Raw genomic sequence first — 17634 nt, 5'->3', positions numbered from 1 at the left:
TGTGGAAACCCCCTCCTGCACTTTCCCAGAGAAAGTAGCCCCATAGCTACTCATCACTTACCTCTAGTTCACGCAGAATAAGAGTCTGAACAAGATTTTCCCAGCTGTTCCTCTGTATTCTGGTTGACAATTGTGCATCAAAATTTAAAGACCCTACAAAGAAAAATGTGTATGTTACCCAAGAAACAAAAACCACAGCATTCTACATAAAACACTGAAGAAATGTTTAATTGAAATAATGCTCCTTTTGGGAGCAGGGGTGGATATATTTTCCTAAAGTAACCTGAGCATTTAAAAATGTTTCCTGCTGCTACCACCAAACTCATGATCTTTGTGAAGGTACTTCAAACTCTAAAATCTCTAACCCACGTAATTATCACCTTAAAGCCATTCTGAACAAAATTACTGCAAGGACAATACTTTAAATCAGAAGCCCAGGGGCAAACTAACAGTGACTAGTGGTACCACAGGTCTCAACTGCTGCCACCTGGGCTTGAAGACGGAGGCAGGACCCTGTGGGTGCATTCGACGCAGAATGCCATATAAACTGTCAGTATGCTTCTAGAATGTGGCCACTTTGTCAGTGTGATACTCGCTGAGCTTCCCTAGTGTGAAACCACTCCAGAATGAGAAACTTAAAATCAGATTTTGCTAAGTGGAAAACATATACAGATGTTGAATGAGTGAAAGTCGCTCAGTTGTTCCGACTCATTGTGATCCCATGGACTCTACAGTCCATGGAATTCTCCAGGCCAGACTACTGGAGTAGGCAGCCTTTACCTTCTCCAGGGGATCTTCCCAACCCACGTCTCCTGCATTGCAGGCGGACTCTTTACCAGCTGAGCCACAGGCAAGCCCATTCGGATGCTGATTTCTGGCAAAAAAAGCTCTGGAAGTGGGAATGGATTTTCTTGTCGTGTGCCAGAACTTTTTATTGCTATTGTTATTTTTAATAACATTGTCATTAGAGTGGTAATTTAAAAACATTTTCGCAGATAACCTAAAAGAAAACAAAACTGTTCTTCCACCACTCAGAGACAGCCCTCTTACTAACTTGTCTTATAGACCTTTTCTTTCTATGTGGACTTTAAACTAGAAAATGAGCTTAATAGTTGTTAGCCTACTTTTACATGTAACACATTGTGGATGCATATACATATTGAGTCAGTCCAAGAATGCAGTATTATTTTAGGAAGAGAAGGTGCTCCCCCGACCCCGTAAAACAAAACAGATCTCCAATAGAAAGAGACCAAGTTCCAAGCGCTTATCAAACATTAGTCTCTTTGATGTTTCTTTAATGCACGTTGCTTCTTTTGGATGCCCTGTGTTCCCCATGCAGTGGCTGAACTACATCCAAGGCTGACTTTTGAAACTAAAGCCTCCCAAATACACTCGAACCAGCAGGGGGTCAATGGAAAGGCCAGGCAGGTCCTTCCCTCCCTGACTCTCTGGAAAGTGCCTGTCTTCCTGCTTCCCCCTCATCTCCTTCTGGGGTCGAGGAGTGCCCTGCTTCCTCTCCTGGCTGTGCCCCACGCCCCTGGCTCCGTGCCCAGCTCCTCACTGTGGCCCTGCTCTTGGAGAAGGCGGCACAGGACGAGGTGCACCACGCTGGCGGTCTCGTCCGCGCTCCTCCCCAGCGTGTTCATTAGCTGCTCCAGGTCTCTCTGGATGTGCTGCTGCAGAAACCCTTTTGGATCCCACACCAGAGGTTTGATGATGTTCATCAAGTCCTGTGGGAGCAAGAGGACAAAATGTCAAGCAAGGTCTTGTTTGTGGAGGGGATGGCAATTCAGGAGAGGTCAGGAGGGGTGAAGAGCCAGTTCCGAGCCAGAGGACAGTCTCTAGGAGGGATGTCAGCATGATTCAAACAGTAGAGGCGACAGAAAACTGAGAAGCAGAAATGAATGTGGTCTGAAAACGACTGCCTTCTATATTGTCAATGTGAAATAAAGAACTTTAAAAACCGAAACTTTTTGCTCTCATGGTTAATTAACTTAGATAAAATGCAACATGCTATTTCTTTCCTCCCCAGAGTTACAGCAAAGACACAGGTAAAATCATGGTTATTTTAGCCTCTCCATTCCCAGGTGTGGACCGGAGACACAGAGCTATTCAGTAAAAACTGACTTTACATAATGTGACAAGTAGTCTCCCTTACCACCATAGGCCACAGTGGGAAAAATTAGGATATGTGAATTTTACATTATGTTCTGCGTTAGGTAACAATGACTTACTCAAAATCCACAGGGGGTGGCTAGGTCGATTAATTTTATTTTTTTCAACTACTAAAAATGATTTATTAATTTTTTTTTCATGATTTACTAAAATTTAAAAGTCAACGTACAAATTAGAACAATGACAAAAATTCAGACTAAAATGGTTTAAATAATACTAAATTTTTAATTTCAATTTTTATTTTAATTAAACCTTTTAAAATATTTTTATATAAAATTGTAATTCTAATGTTTGATATCCATCTAATTGTCAAAGAATTGGTATCAGGCTTCAATATGTTTCATCTAGACCTATATGCACAAATGTAGGTTAATAAGATTTGTTTTATATTGTAAAGCATTCTTCATTTGTTACTATTGCCAATACAATTACTAATTCATGAGAACCCTGGGAACCACAAATTGGAACTTCAAAGAGGAGTAAGAAAATAGTTCCTTGTTTCTTTTGGGAAAGGATACTTAGTTATCACAGAAGCAATACATTCATACTCTCGGAAAGGAAGGAGTAGACAAATTCATCAATCTGTCTTTCCCCTTATCCAAGTACTTCTGCATTCAGATCTTCCCCATACTTCCTAAATAGTTTCTGCTTCTGATGTCAGTAAGGCCACAACACACAAACCTCACAGCATGCAGACACAGGAAGCAGTCTTGTGTTTCAAGGGGCAAAATCAGAGAACTGGAGCAGAACAGGGTTAACCACAATGAAACCAAGCAGGACCCTGCAGGGCCTTCCCAGGAACCGGGTAGGGTTTTTTAGATGAAAGGATTCACTATGAAAAAACTACAATAGAAACTAGTACATGATTGGGCAGTACAATGCTCTACCTGGGGACTCTGGGTGGCTCCCAGAAGCATAGCCAGATGAGTGAGTAGCCGGATGAGAAGGAAGACCACTGGGGACATCTGTCGGTCAGATACCACGGGCGCACCTCTGGGTGGTGGGTTTCCCAGGACGTGGCCAGTTTGAGTCCTGTCCATGGTGTCACTGGAAAGGACGAGAGAAGACAGGGTGAAGGCTGAAGAAGACCATTTCTTCTGGCTCTGGGGGTGCACTTCAGAGTCTCAGGACCGAGAGACCAGGTTCACGGTCTTGAAGAAAATGATGCTGAAAGTTACTGATTGTAATAAGCCTAGACCACTTTTCCAAGTCTTTTTCTTTATAGACAGCCCCTTCTGGCTGACCAAAAGCCCACAACAGTATAAAGTGGCTGTTTGTGAGACTAGTGGGGGGGAAGAGGGGCAATATAATAGTAGAGGGTTTGAGGTACAAACTATTATGTATAAAATAAGCTACAAGGATATATTGTACAACACAGGCAATATAGCCAATATTTTATAACTATAAATGGAATATAGCCTTTAAAATTGTGAATTACAATACTGCACACCTGTAACTTATATAGTATTGTACATCAACTTCAGTTAAAAAAAAAAAATGTATACCTGTGATGGATTCATTTTGATATTTGGCAAAACTAATACAATTATGTAAAGTTTAAAAATAAAATAAAATTAAAAAAAAAAAAAACAAATAAATAAACTTTTCTGATAAGCAGCCCTGAGATGACCTCTAAAAATGGTTCAGCATTCACTTGACCCAGAAAACCCCACAAAATCATGGAAATCAAGATTCACTTTAAGAACATTGGTGAAAAAAAAAAAAAAAGAACATTGGTGAAACCGCCCCGGCCATTGAGGGTGTGCATATCCGAAAAGCCACCGAGTATCTGGAGGATGTCACTTTACAGGAGCAGTGTGTGCCACTCCACTGTTACAGTGGTGGAGCTGGTCGGTGTGCAAAGGACAAGCACTGGGGCTGAAGGCAGGGTCGGCGGCCGAAAAACAGTGCTGAATTTTTACTGCACACGCTCAAAAATGCAGAAGGTGATGCCGAACTGAAGGACTTAGATGTAGGTTATCTTGCCTATCGAGCACAGCCAGGTGAACAAAACCCCACAGGGCGGCACAGGACTTACAGAGCTCAGGGTTGGATTAACCCCTCCATGAGCTCTCCCTGCCACACTGAGATGATCCTTTCTGAAAAAGAACAGACTGTTCCTAAACCAGAAGAGGAGGTTGCACAGAAGAAAAAGATATCCCAGAAGAAACTGAAGGAACAAAAACTTAAGGTACGGGAATAAATGCTGCAAAAAATAAATGCAAATAAATAATAATAATGAAATAAAATCATTATCAAAACAAAACTGGCTGTTTGTGCTACTCCTGGGGCCATATGTCAGGATGGTGGTCTGGACCTGCTTCTTGCCCTGAATCAGTGGGGGAGCGGCAGGCAGGCAAAGGACAGAGTCTGGAGTAGCTGACATTAACATGGAAGTACATACACACTGGTCTCCTTTTCCCACATTAAAAACTAGGATCCAATCTCTGCAAAGGATTTGGCATCACACCCAGATGGGAGGTGCAGTGTGATGGCTGTGTTCAGCTGAAATGATACCGGAGATTCTAGGACATTCTAATAGTTTATGGAGATAACAGGTTAGAATATTTTAAACTGTAACAGCACCAAAATAGCTAGACTATAAGATCAATGTAGAGAGGTCACACCTCCTATTAAGGGAGCATTTACAACCATACTTGTCTAATGAGCAAGTGTGGGATTATGAGATCCAGTTTTTAGCTGGATTCTGAAGTATTTGATAAGATTGACTAGGTCCCTCTATTTTTCTCAAAAAAAAAAAAAAAAAGAGTAAGCTAAGAGTTTGTAAATGAAAGACTTAAACTCCCCCTGAATCTGGTCACCCTGTTTATGTCAAGCAATTTCTACAGGGGTTGTAACCAAGGTTCAACTGGAAGATATTTGAATTAAAAAGTATTAATAAGTATTAAGGTAGGTCTGTTTTTGCATTAAAAGCCCAGTTAGCCAGTGACAGATCAAATGCCTCACTAATGAATGACCACAGAGACCTTGGCATTGATATCCAACATGACCCAGATCCAAATGTACTATCATAATTGATAATGTATTTAGTATCGATTTATCAACTGGAATAGAAAAAGCCGCAAAGCACATGGTTCGATTATTTAGAAAGGAAACAGAAAATTACATACTTGATAACACGAAATCCCTCCTCCGGTTTGTGATTAATCCCTCCAATTGGAGCACGACAGTCAATACAAAAGCTCTGTTGCATCGGCTTGCCACACTAGGAGAAACACAAATGTGACCCCAGATCAGTTTGGACAAATCCCAAAGTGAGCACATGCTTAGCACAGAAGGTAGTGGATGCCACTAGGATTGCTTCCTTCAGTGTATGTGTATGTCAGGTGGGGCTGCAGGAGCCCTGGGAGACAGGGCAGGCACTCCGTGCCAACTGTGCTGTGTGTGTTAGTAGCTCAGTCGTGTCCATCTCTTTGCGACCCCATGGACTATACCCACCAGGCTCCTCTGTCCAGGGGACCCTCCAGGCAAGAACACTGGAGTGGGTTGCCATTTCCTTCTTCAGCCAACTATGTTGTATGTGGGGAAATTTAGACTTTTTTAAAAAATAGAAGCTATTAAGTTTTATTCCCAGTCACTTTATGGACAAATATAGAAAACTCAATCTTTTATTTTGACATTTATCACTGTTTTCCATTCATTCTCCTATGAGTTTAATGCTTCATTATCTAACACCAGGAATACTACAGTAGCTTCCAAACTGACTTCCTTAAATGGCATTCCTTAATGCCATTTAGACTTTTTTATTTTTAAACAATGTCACCATATGATTTACTACTTCCAAAGGTTCATTTTTCAAAATCAGATTGTGTGCTACTATAAATACACTAGTAGTCTGTAACAAACCAAACCAGTCTCAGATTCCTGCACCACACAATTTCAGTACTGGGAGCAGTCTTAGGAAGAATCTATTTTAATCTCATTTCATGGACAATGAAGTGAGAAGTTCAGAAATATAAGGTGCAAAGCATGTATCCAGTTTATCCTCCATGCTGCTTATTTACTGTATTAAATAACATTTGTCTGTTTCAATTCAATAGCCTGTTCTGAGCATGTATAGATGACACTATGAATGGCCCTGGCTAGATGCTTTGGGACTCAGACATGAACAATACACGCATCTTCCCCTCACAGGCTTACAAGCCACGCATCTCCTTTTCCTACCCCTCGCTGTCTAGACTGTCTCCTTGCTGGGCTAGTAATCTAGCCTGCAGTCTAGTCAACACCTTGTCATCACAAAGACCTGTGTTGCTGACTCTGTACTGTAGTGGCCAGGAAGGACTGCCAGCATGGTTCCAGCCCTGCAGTTTGGTCTTTCAGGGGACCTTGAGCAACATCTGGAGGCAGTTTTATTTGTCACACTGGCTAGACAGGATACTACTGCCATCCGGTGAGTTGAGGCCAGGAATGCTTGTAAACCTGCAAGAATGCCCAGGCCAGCCCCACAATAAGGCCTTATGTCCACAGGGCTGAGGTCAAGAAACCCAGGCTGGAAAACCTTCATACCGTTCGGAGGTTTAGTCAGAATACCTAGTGAAAGTGAAAGTCACTCAGTCGTGTCTGACTCTTTGCAACCCCATGGACTACAGTCCATGGAATTCTCCAGGCCAGAATACTGGAGTGGGTAGCCCTTCCCTTCTCCAGAGGATCTTCCCAACCCAGGGATCAAACCCAGGTCTCCTGAGCTGCAGGCAGGTTCTTTACCAGCTGAGCCACAAGGGAACCCCAAGAATACTGGAGAGGGTAGCCTATCCCTTCTCCAGCAGAGCTTCTCGACCCAGGAATCGAACCCGGGTCTCCTGCATTGCAGGTGGATTCTTTACCAACTGAGCTGTGAGGGCAGCCCCACAGAACAGCTGTCAAAATGAGTCTGTGTTCTCCCCAGAAGTCCAGTCTCTCATTATCCTCCTCCCTCATGGGCCCCCTCCTCGGACCTGGAGGAGGAACATGCATTTTGAACCTCCCCAAACCCTATCCCATATACCAAGACTCACCTCTCCTACAGAGCACACGTGACCATTGGGACATGCTGTTGAAAGAACAGGACACAATGTTGGCTGGTGAGGCTTTGCCTAATGACCCACCATTAAAAGGCAAACCTAACTCCCTGCTTTCTGGTCTAACCAAATAATGACATGGACTTGATGTCCTGAGCATGTTACCAGAAATCTTAAACTCTGCTAGTTTACTAAAAGACATTTGACACATACCAGGAGCTCAGCTTGTATCAGTGAAAAATAGTGTCTGCATTTAATTTCACAAAGCAAAGAGAAACTAGATTACAGGCTCATACCAGGGGTTATTTTTGGAGGCAAAATGGATAGTATTTTATACCCTCCATTTATTCTCTTTGATTTTTTTTTCTTTTTGCTGTGAGCAGGTTTTATAACAACTTTTAAAACTACTTTAAAAAGATTATCTACTCAAGACAATGGCAAAATTTACATCAGGTCATGGGTTATATTATTTCCTCCCTCAGTTCTATATTTCTAAAAGAACTATCTTTGGGTCAAAACCTTGGTTGTTTTGTGAGCTGGCCCTAGACTGAGTTCCTGATGTGGTTCCCAGTGCCCCCTTCTCCCCCAAAAGGGCATATTCCAGAAAACAGAAGTGCATCCGAAAGGACCCTTTCCCTGTGACTAAGAAAAAGAATGATCTGGTTCATCCACAGTCAGCAGGTACCAATTCCCGCAAACTGTTCATGTTCTGCAAAGGCACCCATGGCAGGAGGAGGCAGGCACCTTGGACTCTTCAGGCACAAACCCATGCACCCCCATTCTATACCAATGTTTCCTGTAGTTTTAGGTTGCTATTCAAAGCTCAGGAGTGGGATTCCGCCACAGGCCAGCACTTACTGTACCACGTGACTCCTTCCAGACCCTTCCAATTCCTAGCTTGAGCCAGCAAGTCTTCAGGCATCGTTGGAAGAAAGGCATTCTGAAAAGTCAAAAAAGCAGAGCTGGCTTTAGCTTAGTGAACACATCGACTGGCTGTCGCTGCTCAGCAAGAGGCCTTGAGTAAGAACGTGACCTTGATTTTCTTTCTTCTCGACCCCAAATGCTCTCTATGAAGAACACAGAACAGGTCTCTATGAAATGACAAAGGGCAAGGCAAGGCTTTCGCCATCATGTGGACTAAAGCATCAAGTGAGAAAGAGGAAGACGGCGAACCTACAAGATAAACAGGTTCAACAGTTTCTGAGGTACCGGCTGGGTCTCTAAAGTTTTCCCTGTGAAGGCAGAAGAAATCATATCCCAGTCTTACCACCATGAGGTGTGGGAAGAAGGCCAAATTCTTCAGGGGTCCTAAGACTTGGCTTTGTCCACAGAGAAGGACGGTTGCAGCATGAACAGCCATTTCTATTACTGTCCCTTCCAGGTTGCTGACCCCAGGACCTGTCCTCAGCAGGGGTAGTTCATTATTCACAAGGGATATTGCAAAAGCGCTGATATCAGGAGACAAGGTGTTGCTTTTCTCAATGAATTTCTTCATAGCCTCACATTGCTGACAGGAAAAAAAATACATCAAATAAAAATATTATATGAATAGCAGGAGAAAAACCAAAGGTTTTCTCTTATGTTAGTCATGCTTTTTGATACCAAAAACTTATCAAATATGTGCTTAAGAGGAATCCGCTGGTGGTCCAGTGTTAGGACTACCATTTTCACCGCCGAGGACCCAAGGTTCAATCCCTAGTTGGGGAACTGAGACCCCTCAAGCCACAGGGCGCAGCCATAAATAAATAAATAAACAAATAAAGTTAGTTGCATTAAAAAACTGTTAAATCAAGGTTAGAATGGCTAAATGATTACTGCCCGAAGGGGAATTATCCAGAGAAATCTCCTCTACAAACACAGAAACCACAAATGCAAGCACTAGTTTTGAAAATTCTGTTTTGGAAAACATTATTAAGACATTTTTAAGACAACTTTATTTTTATTTATTTATTTTAAATTTATTTGGCTTCAATGGGTTTTAGCTGTGGCATGTGGGATCTAGTTCCCTGACCAGGGATTGAACCCAGGCCCCCTGCATTGGGAGTGCAGAGTCTTAGCCAGGACCACCAGGGAAATCCATAAATCATTTTTTTTGACTTTAGTTTTAATTGTTACCCTAAAAGCTTTGGGTGAAACAGAAAGTAGTTCCTCTTCATAAGAATGCTGAAAACCTCCATCCAAGACTTTTTAAAATTATGGGCATAATTGGTGTACATGACTTTCTTTTTAAATAAATATTTATTTACTTGGTTGCATCCAGTCTTCGTTGCGATATGTGGGATCTATTTCCCTGACCAGAGATCAAACCTGGGCCCCCTGCATCGGGAGCGTGGAATCTTAGCCAGTGGACCACCAGGGCAGTCCTGGTGTTTGTGAATTTTACCTCTATTCAAAAAATCCGTTCAAATCATGAGACTATGAACACAGCCCTGGAGGCTGATACTCACCTGTGGCTTAGGATGGAGGTCTACATTATGGGATCTGTACAAAGTGGCGACCTCTCTAAAAAGTGCTAACAGTAGGTAGACAGCCTCCTGACTTGTGGCGCTCCTACAGGCCTGAAAAAGCAAGGACATCAAGTGAGACTTTTCAAAGTTATACAGTTATAGCTCAGGGCCAGAATCTCATGTTATCTATATGTGAATAAAGAATGAGATCAGTACTAAAGCCTTGGAGATGGTAGGGAGCCTTTTCCAATACCGTAGGCACCTGGAACCCTGCACCTCGTGACCATCTTCTAGAGAACAACTCTTCAAAAACATTCTCATATTAAACGCAAGGTATATTTATTAAATAGCTTACAGCAGAAGTAACAGAGATTACTCTCTGTTCTCTTTCTGACTGCTTCCCTGGTCCCTTTTGGGAACTTTTGCTAAACTAAGATATTTCTTTCCTCTGTTTCCAGCAAAGCGCCAAGGCAAATAACGACTCAGAAAGGAAATAAGAATGTAACAATTTAAGGATTGTATTTTTAAAAGCCTGCAGCTATTAAAATAAACACGTGCATATATCTCTATGGGAATTATGAGGTTTTGCCTCCTGTGCCATCGCATCTCAGAGCAGAGGAATCCTGGAGGAAGCAGCTTTTCAGCAGGGTCTCAAAAAAAAATAATGGACCTAAATGAATCAGAAAAGAGCTGCTGGTTGGCTCTCACAAACCCAGCAACCCAAATCAACCACTGCCACTCCCCGGTTTTCCAGGGGAGCTCACGAGGCCGTGGACATAGGACTTCCAAGGCAGCATGTCACCCTGTGGGGCTTCTTCCATTGCATCGTTTGACCCTAACAAGACAAGACTCAGGCTGTGAGGGGCCACTGTGTACACAGAGAAGCTGCCAGCCTGGCCTACCTCCAGAGCAGCCTCCACAGCCAGGGGCTTGGATTCCAGAATGGCTTTGCCCACTGCATCCCGGACAACCTTGTAGTCGTTCCCATGCACCAGATACCGATCCATCTGGCCTGGATGATCCCTCTGCAACTCCAAGAATACAGAGGTTAAGCACGGTGGGTACAGGGTGGGAAATATTGACAAAGAACCTTCTTGATAGGTAAAGGAACCAGGCAATCACTGAAGGTTTAAGGGCAGTTGAACCAGGTTTCCGAGGCAGACTGAGGCACAACAGCTCACTGCTGTTTGGGAAGCACCTCCTCCTCACTGGATGAAGAGTGGGCGGAAATCTAAGGGAGGTGATACTGCAGCTGCTTTCCGTCTGCACTCAGAGGAGAGCACCAAAGGACTGACGAGTCAGGCCTAAGTTCCAGTTGGGAGGAAAAAAAAGCCAGGATTTTTAATGCCATTTTTGTAACCCCAGGACAGTAAAAATTCATTCATTTCTGAGCACTAGGAGAGGACTACTGAGCAGTCCTGAAGCCAAAATGACTGCAACTCTGTCATCCCTAGACTTTTCCTGTCTTGCCTGCTGAGGATAAAAAGGGCTTATTTTACAGAATGAATGACTTTTAATTTGCTAAAGGCCAAAGCCACAGAATCATTCTTTTGCTTATCCTGTGTTGAACTCAATCAGAAGTGATGCCTACATACGCTTTGCAGGTAGATGACAAACCAGAAACACACACAGACACACCTGTCCCCTAGGCAGATAACCGCGATCACAAGCTGGGTCAATTGAAACCCAGAGACAGAGGACCAGACCAAACCAGATGCAAGCATTTTCTGGGATGGATGTGGGAGAAGGTCAGGGAGGAAAGGAGAAGCAGCAGCCCTCTTCCAGGGGTGGATGGGACAGGGGAGCTGAGACAGCACTGGGGCTGCCGGACTGCCCTTCTCACCTGCTGTGCGATGACTTCCTTAGGAAACACCCAGTGGGCCGGATGGCCCTCTTTGGAGAGGCTCTGCACAAACTCCATCCCCTGCTGGCTGGTGAGCTTCCTGACCAGGTACACTCGGTACCAGTCATTCTGGACCCGGGCACAGAAGCGCTCCACCTGCTGCAGGTAGCGATGCTTCTCCTCCGCCACCTCTGCAGAGCCAGTGAGAAAGGCCAAGTGATTGGTGAGGGTACTTGTCAGTTAACTGTCTGGAACAGAGGCTAGTAAAAGCTCTGTGCCTACCCTTTGGGAATTCACACTGAGAGAACTAACCTAGAAGAAAGGGGCCATGGTACAGACCAGTATTATTCTGAGAACCAGCTTCCCACACTTCCTGAATTTCTAAATCATGGGGGCTCCCAGCCTGTGGTCAAGAAAGGTTGGGAAGAAGACCTGCCTGAGCCATCCTGAAGCTCGGCGAGGATCTCAGATGCCTTGTCAAGACAGAGGCGGATGCGGGCCATCTTCTGCAGGTGCTCCACTGAGGCCTCACCAGCAAGCCATCGGCTGCATCCCACTGGCTGGTATGTCCTAAGGAACTGGCCTTCCTCTCGCAGGTATTTAAATTCATCCCTTATGAACAAAGCATTATTCTTCTCATGTATTGAATCCTAGGAAACATAGGACCAGAAAGAAAGGATATTATTCTTTTTTATTTACAAGACCCCATCTTTGAAATGTCACCATTGTGGTCATGGACAATGTAATAAGGATAAAGAACAGTGTTGTGGGTTTGAGTGGATATTTTTTGAATCGTGAAAAACTAACAGCTCTTTTCATTTTTATTTTAGGGACCAGAAGGAGGGAAAAGAATAAAAGCTATAATGAAAAAAAAATTTTTTTAACCTAATTTAACTTTTCATATGCATTGTAAGATTTTTGGAAGAAACAACAATACGAAGATAATAACAATTAGAAGTATTCACAACCTCAGCACCTGCAGAGAGGCATCATCAACTTTGGTGGCATATTCGTCAATGCCTTTTCCCCCCTCATGCACGTGCACATAATGCCAATGTAGGCAATTTCTGAGGACAGAAGTAATGTTTCTGAGTCATTTTTCCCCCTAAATGGAGTACAGCATCTGTTAATGTCACCACATAAATTATATTCCATAAATTTTCAGAAAAACACTATTCCACTGCATAAACCATGTGGTTCTGAGAGCCTGCAAAAGAAATGTAGTGAGGTGATAGTCAGCTTACCTCCAGGCAGTTGCTAAAGAGCATGTACAGTTCAGTTTTATCTTCAGCCAGGAATGGTTTCTTTTCTAACTCGGACAAATAAATCTGAATATACTCTTTCACGTCACAGAAGCTAGGGAAGGAGAAATATTATATATACCTGGTTAGCTAAGGTCTGGAAACCCATTTTGTCAAAACAAAGGTATGAAGTATCTATCTGCCTATTATTCATTTCCTGCTTCCTGTATAATTATATATATACATACATACATAGCTGGGAAGATGCCCTGGAGAACAGAATGGCAACTCACTCCAGTATTCTTGCCTGGAGAATTCCACGGACAGAGGAGCCTGGCAGACTACAGTCCATGGGGTCACAAAGTGTCAGACGCTACTGAGCAACTAACACTTCCACTTTCTCACGTACACAGATGTGTTTATATAGTTTATAACATGATTTTATGAATAGTTTAGCACCAACTTGGAGGAATATAAAATTTCGTATTTCAGATGGGCTTCCCAGGTGGTTCCGTGGTAAAGAATCCGCCTGCTAATGCAGGAGACTTGGGTTTGATCCCTGGGTCAGGAAGATCCCCTGGAGGAAGAAATGGCAACCCGCTCCAGTATTTTTGCCTGGAGAATCCCATGGACAGAGGAGCCTGGCGGGCTATAGTCCCTGGGATTGCAAAAGAGTCAGACACGACTTAGTGACTATACAATAACAATTTTATATCAGCTGTTCTCAAATTTTTGGCTCAAGGACTCCTAATAGACTTAAAAATTAATGGGAACCACAAAGAGCTTTTGCTTCTATTGGTCATATCTTTTGATATTTATAATAATAGAAATTAAAACTAAGAAACATTGAAAATATGTATCAATATTCATCATTTAAAATAACCATACTAAACTCATCACATATTAATATAAATAATATTAAAAAAAATCTTTTCCAAAACAAAATTTCATTAGTAAGAAGGGCATTGTTTTTCAATCCTATCAATCTTTTTAATGCCTGGCTTAACAGAAATTCACTGGATTCTCAAATCTGCTTCTGCTTCTAGTTGGTTTCACTATATTATATGAGGAAAATCTGGTCTCATACATTATGTAGTTGGAAAAGGGAGAAATATTTTAGTAGTCTTTTCAGGTAAATATGGAAACTCTCTTTTGATGCTACCCCAAAAATGATAGATGATAATTTCTAAAGATTAGTTTCAGTGTGCAATCTGAAACCTTATCAATGCACTTTTCATAGTTAATTACATTAAAATCAAATGATCTGCCTTGTATATCAGACAGATTTCTTTTTGATCATTGCACAATTCTGTGACATCAAGAACCAGTTACTTCATAAATACTGATTCGCTGAGCTGTGCATATTTTGCAAATGTCGACACATTTTTATTTTATATTTTATAAAACCTCACATTCATTCATATCACCACCCATGTTGTCAAAAAGTTTGTACATATTAGAAAGCTGACAGGCTCACAGTGGAGGATACAAGTTTTCCAGCATTTTATTTTATTGTTTTTTAATTTAGCCATGCTGAGACTTGAAGGATCTTAATTATCTGACCAGGGATTGAACCTGGATCTTCAGCAATGAAAGCATGCAGTCCTAACCACCGGATCGCCAGGGAATTCCTCCAAACCTCTAAATATCTGCTTATAATCTTGAATTTTATAATCAGCAACAAAACCCTCAGTTTGTGACAGGCTCACCTCACTTATTTTCAAGAAAACGCCTGTCAACCAACTGCCCAGGTTTGAGTGTCATTTGTCAGTCATTCTTTCAAGTACAAGTGGTATTTCACAAAAAGAGCAGCCAGATCAGGATGTAACTCAAAAACTGCAGGAGTGGTTTTCCTTGACACAACCTTGTGCCTTGATGTGCTGCTGGAGGCTTTGTGTGTACCTCTCATTATAAAACAACATTAACAGTCATATCCTTAAGAGCGGGGATTTAGTAGAATTAGTACTTTTTATAGCTTCATCAAGGACATTACATGAAACTGGCATTTTAAAAAATTACATGTGCATGGTGGTGACAGAAATAACGGCCCCTACCAGGGTCTTTCCTGGCAGCTTTATCTCTCATCACTTTAGTAACATCAGTGCAAACATCAACAAGTTGAATAAGTCACATGCCATCTTAGTGTTATCTGCAGTCTGGTCAACACTGTCCCATGCACGGGTCTGCCCAGACAGCAGGTGCCTACATTTCCATTAAGTTTGTAAGTCCAGTCTGATTCATTCTTAACACACAAAAGTACATGAACCACAAAAAGCAATGACAGAAGCAAGTATTTTTAAATCCAGGGAATGACCATTCATATTTTTAAACAGTGTTTATGTCTCAAGATTTTTATTTCAAAATCAGTTCTGTAAATTTTACTCTAAATATTCCAGAACAAAGCATTTACCTTTGAGTGTAGTTTGTACTCATATTAATGTGTCTATACCTTATGTCAAGAGATATACATGTCAATGCACTTTTCCCTTTCTCTAAGCAAAGAGATTCACATGAATACAGATTTCACACATTTCCCAAAATTAATGAAAATCACAGAATAGCAAGAGGCTCTTTTCATATCTCAAGGCAACTGTGTCTATCTATATGCCTTAAGAGCCATTTTCGGGTATAGCAAGAAATGTATTTTAAGAGTATTTTATTTGAAAATCCTGTTTGAGAAGATAATTTCATAAATAATGAGGGGGGGGCACCAAAATAAAAGGTCTGTAGACAAGGCTGCAGTGGATCCCTGTTTTAAACATAAATTTAATCTCTATCTTAAGTCACATTTCAGACATTTAAGTTAGAAGTAGTTGTGTTTGTTGGAACTTTTCTTATAGCATCTTGATTTTGCCAGCACCTCAAGGTGAACTCTCTCAAGTTAGGACACAGGTTGAGAAACAGAGTATATTCCAAAAGACATCTTCCAAATGCAGATCAGCTTTCTAAGAATTTTTAAAAATAACATAATTCGACAAGCCCATTGAGCTGAGGCGCCATATGGGCTTCCTTGTTCATTTATAGAACCAGAGAAACTTAAGAGCACAAGCAAAACTTAGACAACATCAAGAGCAAGGAGTTTGAGTGGAGATTCTAAGTTACGGTCCAAAAGCCCACAAAACTTTGTAGCTGTGGAACTGAGATGAGAATTGCAGATTCCTGACTCCTGACTTCCTGCACCCACACGTCTCACAGCGTTCTGTCCCCTTCCCCCAAATCTGTCTTCTTCCTAAACACGTGATTGTGGCCATACTGAACTCACGGCCAGCATGTGATATGCCAAGGATACAGTCCGTACAGATAAAGGAACCAGGGCATCTCTTGCTAAAGAAGCTTTCCCAGATAGTGAGCTAGCTACCAGTTCTGCAAAGAATGCTTTGTGGCAAAGAAAAAGCCATGAGGAGAAAAAAAACAAAGAAGTCAAGGTGTTTCTGAGGCAACTTCATGTTCGTGGTGCTCACCTGTATTTTAAAAGCAGTTTCAGTACCACTGAGCGGATCACGGGGGTCTTATCCACGACATCATCAAAAGGAGAAAGAGATTTTGTATGTTCACGGCGTCCTAAAACCAGAAGGAGAAAGGTAGATCATTGTTCACATCAGACATAAAAAGTGAGATGAAGAACTGAATTTTTAACTCCACTCACGTTGGGGAGCCTCTCGAAGGAGCTCCTTCTCAACAAAGAGTAAGGATAGCAGGTCTTTGACTACTTCCTTCTGAGGTGGAGAATTGTCTTTGAAGCACATGGTAGAAACCAGGTCCACGAAGAAACTATTGCACATCTGCCGGAAGCGGGCATGTTTCTCAATGACCTCCCTTGGGAATGGTTAAAAACCATGGTTAAAAGTCTAATAAATTGTGTTCCAGAATTCCTCCCTACAGAGTGCTCTGGGATTTGGATAGCTTTTTTCTTAATTAAAAGATTCAAGTATCTCCTTATATTGATTAGAATCAGTCTCCAGAAACTGCAACAGATAGTACGCACCCTTGGCTCTTTTGAGAAAGACTTTGATCATTTGGACCATCTAGTAATAGCTTTTATATCCCAAGAGTTTCTCAAAGCTCCCATCTACTGGACTTGTCTTATGCCGCACTTTTAGAAGGCATGAAACGGGAAGAAAACCAACCTCTTGGGCTATTTTAATCAGTGCCCCGACGTGAGTCTGAGTGAACTCCGGGAGTTGGTGAGGGACAGGGAGGCCTGGCGTGCTGTGATTCATGGGGTCATGAAGAGTCAGACACGACTGAGCGACTGAAATGAACTGAACTGAACTGAAAGGCACTCAGCCAGACAACAGCTAGCTTTAGCCTCAAATCATAGAACGTGGATGGCATTTACACATCAAGAGGATAAGCCAGTTGCATCTAAATTCTTTGGGTATTTGTGATGGCTTTAATTAGTTTACAACTTTCTGGGTTTTTCCTCCAATTTTTCAATCTCCTGCTTCTGTGCCCATGCATGTCTTGGGGAAAGGATAATTTTCAGACACTAGGTGTTTATAAAGGTACATAAATAGTTGTCTTTGTTAGGACACTTCTCTGCTATGAGGCTTTCTAAGGTCAAAAGTATATTTTAAAAATAATTTTATTTATTTTTGGCAGTGCTAGGTCTTCGTTGCTGTGCAGGTTTTTCCTCTAGTTGTGTTAAGCAGGGTCTACTCTCCAGTTGCAGGGCTCAGGCTTCTCATTTCGGTAGCTTCTCTAGTTGCGGAGCACAGACTATAGGGTGCCTGGGCTTCAGTAGTTGCAGTACATGGGCTCAATAGTCGGGGCTCAAGGCTCTAGAGCACAGGCTCAATAACTGTGGTGCACAGGCTTATTTGCTCCGCCACATGTGGGATCTTCTCTGATCAGGGATCGAACCCACGTCTTTAGCATTGGCAGGTGGATTCTTTACCACTGAGCCACCA

General features: G+C 42.2%; 1 protein-coding gene across 10 annotated transcripts in view; it reads right to left on the bottom strand.

Moving 5' to 3' along the window:
* LOC147351213 (E3 ubiquitin-protein ligase RNF213-like) overlaps nt 1–17634 on the bottom strand; it is a 121694-nt gene that overhangs the window by 9898 nt on the left and 94162 nt on the right. For all 10 annotated transcript variants that reach the window (XM_086356521.1, XM_086356518.1, XM_086356525.1 and 7 more), the window contains 14 exons: nt 16371–16540; nt 16186–16285; nt 12728–12839; nt 11920–12133; nt 11484–11674; nt 10543–10665; nt 9641–9751; nt 8461–8700; nt 8052–8133; nt 7191–7225; nt 5307–5401; nt 3063–3222; nt 1562–1730; nt 62–153 (listed from right to left, as the gene is read on the bottom strand). In XM_086356521.1, coding sequence (XP_086212647.1) covers nt 62–153; nt 1562–1730; nt 3063–3222; nt 5307–5401; nt 7191–7225; nt 8052–8133; nt 8461–8700; nt 9641–9751; nt 10543–10665; nt 11484–11674; nt 11920–12133; nt 12728–12839; nt 16186–16285; nt 16371–16540 — 1894 coding nt within the window. The remainder of the gene's footprint in view (nt 1–61; nt 154–1561; nt 1731–3062; nt 3223–5306; nt 5402–7190; nt 7226–8051; nt 8134–8460; nt 8701–9640; nt 9752–10542; nt 10666–11483; nt 11675–11919; nt 12134–12727; nt 12840–16185; nt 16286–16370; nt 16541–17634) is intronic.

Source organism: Bos grunniens, chromosome 19 (assembly GCF_055505025.1).
Source record: "Bos grunniens cultivar Pamir isolate PY7600 chromosome 19, Bosgru_T2T1.0, whole genome shotgun sequence".
Taxonomy (NCBI): domain Eukaryota; kingdom Metazoa; phylum Chordata; class Mammalia; order Artiodactyla; family Bovidae; genus Bos; species Bos grunniens.
Note: the sequence above shows the minus strand (reverse complement) of the source record. Positions and strands in the feature narration are given on the sequence as shown.